We start from the raw sequence: 6,000 nt of genomic DNA, 5'->3' as shown, positions 1-6,000 counted from the left end.
ACTATGCTTGTCGTAAGAGGCGACTAACGGGATCGGGTGGTCAGACTCGCTGACTTGGTTGACACATGTCATCGGTTCCAAATTACGCAGATCGATGCTCATGTTGTTGATCACTGGATTGTCTGATCAAGACTCGATTATTTACAGACCGCCGCCAAATAGCTGGAATATTGCTGAGTGCGGCGTAAAACTAAAACTCACTCACTCGCTCGCTAATTTGTACGGGATTGGATTTGGGGACGTGCTGGTGTAACAGTCACGTGATCAACTTGTGTGTGTGGTGACTTTTCACACATGCAACTCTCACACCTGCCTGTTCTACCAGCAAGTGGTCTCTCGTCGTAACAAATAGCGAAAACTGAAGCCAAAATAGTTATCGTTTGTTAAACAACTGTTTTATTCGGGTGACCAAAAGTATGAGACAAATCATCAGTTTATTTTCGGTCGATTTCATGTCACTGTGTACATTTTGGTTTAGTTGCAATTCTTACATTTTGTTTTAGTGAGCAATTCATCGGTTTCAAATGGAATCAAACAGATTGTCACTAATAGTGAGTTTAGTTTTACGCCGCACTCAGCAATATTCAAGCTCTATGGCGGCGGTCTGTAAACAATCGAGTCTGGACCAGACAATCCAGTGATCGACAGCATGAACATCGACCTGTGCAATTGGGAACCGATGACATGTGTCGACCAAGTCAGTAAGTCTGACCACCCGATTACGTTAGTCGCCTCTTACGACAAGCATTGTCGCCTTTTATGGCAAGCATGGGTTGCTGAAGGCCTATTCTAAACCCGGAACATCACGGGTCTGTAGAAGTGTTTAAGGCGTCCAAACAAAGCTGAAGGCACTTCTCGCGTATAACACAAATAATGTTTTCAGTTGAGTCAAAGCAATAATTTTATTTGACATACATGAATATATTCAATACAAGACATATGCTAGCGATGTAGTTGTTCTGATATTGTAAAAGGATTAATTGTTAATACACAAGGAATATTATATACTCTTCATTGGAACACCGTAATCAGTACCAGGATATTAAACAGACCAATTTCACATCAGTTAATTACTACATACATTCATATGATTTTGTCTTAAATAACATTTGCATAATCACACGAAATATAAATATACACCTTGTTTATGTACAATATATTTAGACTTATCTATCGCTAATTTGTTTAAGCAAAAATACATTCCACGCCTACGTAGTGTTCGGTGGGTCATATATGTAGCTAAAATGCAATAGCGAAATGGATACGAAGCGCTGTATTTTATCCTATTTTGTGATAATGACAAAATGTAACTCGTATTGGAATCATCTGTAAAACTAGAAACATAACAAGCGCGGAATTCGCCGGGGCACCGATAGCTGATAAATATCACCAAAAAGTACCACCATAGTGTACCATACATGAATGCATAGTCAGGATCAGAATATTCCATGTAGCGTTCGTATCAAATAGATTATTCAAGCTGAGGGAAATGAAGTTTAAAGCGTAATATATCTAATATACATGGACAACAATACATGTTGACAGGAACTCATATTCTTTAACTGATTGGCTATTCAGATAGTTTCAAGTATTTGGATACTGTCGTACGACAAGACAAAGAAAAGGAAAGTTTATTATTCAGTTTCATCTGAGGTATTTCAACCAGTGACAGATCAATCACATGCTGCTGCTGCTCTTTTGTTTCCTATGCAGATGCACATCCCTCTATAACTCGGTATTCACATCTTGACAGCTCCGCTTTGTACATTCATGTAGATATTTTCAGGGTTAACGTCATCGCAAACTGAAACAGAAAACGATTAACATGTGCACGTTTATCAATTCTCGCAATCTAAGAAACTTTTGTATTGGTTAAATACACTTTACATGTAGAAATTAATCACAGAAATGTGATAATTATTATGAAGTGGAACGTGTAAAAAGTAGACTATACTCATTACATGTAGCAATAACTGGTAGCCGAATGCAATATTTCATGATTATAGGCCATGTGTTTTTAAAAAAGTAGTCATCAATCATGTTGTGTCTTTAGTCATCAAGAAAAAGTTGTCATCAGTCATGTTGTGTCTTTAGTCAACAAGAAAAAGTAGTCATCAATCATTGTTTCTTGACATTCAAAACCGTGCACGCAATTTTTTAAAATTCCATGTTAATGCTCCGATACATTACACATGGCAAGGCAATACATATCACATCTTTGAAGTATATAGATACACATGTATATGCATATAGATACATAGAATATCGCGACAGTTTCTGTAGAGGATATATATCATTAAAGAAGGTTATAACTGTGTATGCAATTGATAGAGAACCACTTGTAATAACCCAACATTTCGTTACAATTTTATGTGTTTTTGTTAACATAGTGCTGAAAAGGATCCTAACGGACTTATTACGTATACGGGACATGGTATTAAACTCGATTAGATATGCACGTTTGGCACAGTATGGCAAAGAATTCAAATGTAACATGAGATGCATTGATGGGTTCGCTACAGGATCTGCCAGACTAGAATATTTTTTCCCTCACCAAATCCTTGGTTCTGGTAAATGTTTTCCTCCTGTTCCCCCATCAGCAACTTCTTCTTCCTGTCGATCATCTCCTTGACAGCATCGTAGATGAACACATACTGCTTCTGCAGATATCAAAATCGGAACAATTATAAGTGTACAACACAGTTAGATCTTCGTGCATTTCCCTATTAACGGGACACAATCTATTAAAGCTAATTTTCTCTTGTGTTTTATGTTGGCTTCTGAGAGGATCAAATATGTCACTTTTGAAAATTCAGTCTCTGGGACTCCGGATGAGCACGTACCAAACATCTGGACGAAAGCATAATACGACGGCATAGTGTTCTTGGGACCACGTCCCATGTCGCCTAATAACAGAGGTTCAAAATGTTTACTACTTTTGTTGTTTCCTATCCATCCATTCTACCATCCGCCCGTCCGTCCGCTCGTTCGTTCACTCATTTGTTCAGTCATCCAGTGTGATACTGATCCGCTTTGGCGAAAACCAACTGAAGTGCCTTAAAATAGCACGTTTAATGTAAGGGAGGTAACTCCCGTTTCACGTCCGCAGACGACAAACTGTGCCGAACATGTGCGATCGCTGCAAAAGTTGGTCACGTTCTCGTTCCGACCAGCGAATACTGCAGACAAAAGGTAAGGATGATATTCTACCTTTGTACATATATCTTATTGATGTAATGTATCACTGCTTTTTCTGCTGCTATCATGTTGAGAATTCCCGACCCCACACGGATTCTAGGCCCACTAGAATTTGAAGAGAAGGTGCAGGAATTTGAAAGAAACGGATGTTCTCCTCATATAATGCTTGAAAGTGCAGTTAACATGTACATGTCAGAAATAAAGTTGAAATTTATACCACTGACTGGACCATGAATGGTCGATTGTTACGCATCTTCAGAACGTATGAGAAGATGTCGACCTCGCCGTCAATGTCGCAGTTGTCGATCACCTGGATGAAGTAGTCCACGCACAAGTACGTCCCGGTCCTACCGACTCCAGCGCTATGGTACAAATATATACATGATAATATCTTTCCAGTATTATACAAAAACTACTGACATGATGCCTATGATTTAGACGATACATTATGGAAAGGACGTATTTGGAAAAGGAAATTAATGTAGGGGAGTTCTGATCTAAATCTGGATTTTTATCATCACAGTCTACTTCTGAGTCATTGATGATATGAAAGATTATTACCATTAATTAAACCATACTCCGACCTACAATCTCACCCAGCTCACAGAAACATTTTTGTTAAGCATAACACAGATATACACGCGGAACCTGCTTTGTCAATCAACATTATACATTAATATTTTCTCAGGAGTAAAATTAGTGATAATGTCACAAGATACGTACATGTTAACCTTTCAAACGTTCACGCTGATATTCTCATGGCCATGTTTGTCAAGATCAAAGTCCCAGTAACAATTAAATTGTTAACTTTGAAATGCACTTTCTGACCAGGATGTTATCTAAATCTGATGATCCTTCCATCTATTAAGGATATTAATTCAGACCTGCAATGAACCAACATCGGCCCCTCGTCTGTCGGCTTCAGCTCTGCACGGACATAACGTGCGAAGTCGATGACGTCGCCCTCGTTGAGATTGGCGTTGTAGTCGTGCCACCCGGGCAAGAAGAAGTGTTTTACTTTCCGCGTTTCGTTGCCCTGTAACAGATTTTTAAATGTTTTTTTTTTACTCATTCATTCAGTTAAATACAAACATCAATTTTAACAGTTACTGCAACAACTCGAACTCTGAACAAAATAACAACGGCCCATACTCATTGATCAACTCCAGAACTACCCATGCTCATATATATCGAATTATGGATACTGATATAAGAAGAGTGGAGGCTCTTCATTTTCTTTCCAGATTCGAATAACCCGGAAAGGCAATTGAAGGCAAAGGACCACCTACATCACATGTTACTGTACCACTGTGGTAACGAATATAATATTGCTGCAACATAGCGCTTACTAGTTCAAACTTAGGAGGATATCATGAAACAGCTTCACTTTCGAGTTTGCACGAGGACAACGTAATGATTAAAACAATAATGAGTGAGTTTAGTTTTTCGCCGCACTCAGCAATATTCCAGTGATCAGTAGCATGAGCATCAATCTACTTTTAGTTGACGAATAACTGACGAGTGATATCAGCGTAGTCATAAGTATCGGGTATTGTTCGTCCCGTCCATATAGGTGAGAGTGACAGGTTAGAGCTTGGAAAGCTTGTTCAACATCAGGACTGGACGTTTTCTGTCTCTCGACTGATCATGAACGACATGTACTCTTGTAAGGACAAATGGCCGATGTTTGGATCGATGATGTCCAGAATTGCTTGGAACTCTGGGTCAATCCGTCTCTCTTCCATCATGGGCAGGTTGTAGCCCGGAGCTCGGAGACACGATTGGAATTTCTGCCGTTTTTTTCCTTGTCGAAATGTTGCAGCATCATGCTAGGATACGAAGACGTGCCAACCAAGTCAGAGAGCATGGCCATCCAACCCTTTTTGTGGAAGTCGCGGTGGCTGAGCACTTTAGACGGTATGTGTGCTAGTTATTAGATGCCTCACTCTTGAGTTTCGGTTCCCGACTCTGCATGTGTGGGCTCGAATCCCGGATCAACCCAACGAATTTCTAGAATTGTACTTTATTATGAAAAAGCAATCCCAGATATAACATATGTTTTATGTTCACAACAGCTCCCCCTTTTAATTGGTGCCGAAGTGGGTATTCAAACTTATTCAGAGCTCCAGATAAGACTCGTATTTGCTCAATAAAAATCACATTTACTCAATTAATTACAAAACTGGGAGTACAAAAACACATAAGAATACCTTGCGCACATCACTTAATTAGTTAACTAACTTGGCTTGCGTGTTATTCGTCATGGAGCACAAACTCTACAACAACATTAGCTAATGGTAAGCGATGCCTATATATATGTATTATTATAGCTGAAGGTACTGTCCGGGATTTACTGTAATAGCCACATGACTTCCATGTTGAGTATTTAGAAATGGCTGCCTGTTGCAAATGTTTGGCAATTTGACAAATCGACAATTACTAAAAGCGTTTAGTTTGTTGAGATGCAGTTATTTTATATATTTAGAAAAGTTAAGTTCTCAATAAGAATAAGAAACCCCGTGCACAAGTACTCAATTCTTTAAACTAGTGGGAGTATATAAAATGCAAGTTATTCCTCCATAAAATACAATTACTCAAATATACACAGTAAATACCATATTGCTTGAAATATTATCTGGAGCTCTGGAGGTATTCAAACTGCTGTACTGCACACTGTCAAGTGATGTGTATAATCTTTTCTGTATGCGTGTGTACGTGTGTATTTGTATGTGTACGTGGAGTGTAACAAGTCCGATTTGGTTCTACACTCTATCAGCGTGGGTTCAATTTCCGGATGGGACC

The 6,000-nt window shown here is 39.0% G+C and overlaps 1 protein-coding gene across 1 annotated transcript in view; it reads right to left on the bottom strand.

Annotated features, from left to right (window-relative positions):
• Positions 1 to 876: 876 nt before the first annotated feature.
• Positions 877 to 6,000, bottom strand: part of LOC137286128 (receptor-type tyrosine-protein phosphatase eta-like) — a 68,534-nt gene continuing 63,410 nt past the window's right edge. The window contains exons 47-50 of the mRNA XM_067817791.1: positions 4,083 to 4,234; positions 3,416 to 3,560; positions 2,555 to 2,660; positions 877 to 1,804 (exon numbers count right to left, since the gene is read on the bottom strand). Coding sequence (XP_067673892.1) covers positions 1,740 to 1,804; positions 2,555 to 2,660; positions 3,416 to 3,560; positions 4,083 to 4,234 — 468 coding nt within the window. The 3' untranslated portion in view covers positions 877 to 1,739. The remainder of the gene's footprint in view (positions 1,805 to 2,554; positions 2,661 to 3,415; positions 3,561 to 4,082; positions 4,235 to 6,000) is intronic.

The sequence above is a fragment of the Haliotis asinina genome, chromosome 6 (genome assembly GCF_037392515.1).
Source record: "Haliotis asinina isolate JCU_RB_2024 chromosome 6, JCU_Hal_asi_v2, whole genome shotgun sequence".
NCBI lineage: Eukaryota > Metazoa > Mollusca > Gastropoda > Lepetellida > Haliotidae > Haliotis > Haliotis asinina.
Note: the sequence above shows the minus strand (reverse complement) of the source record. Positions and strands in the feature narration are given on the sequence as shown.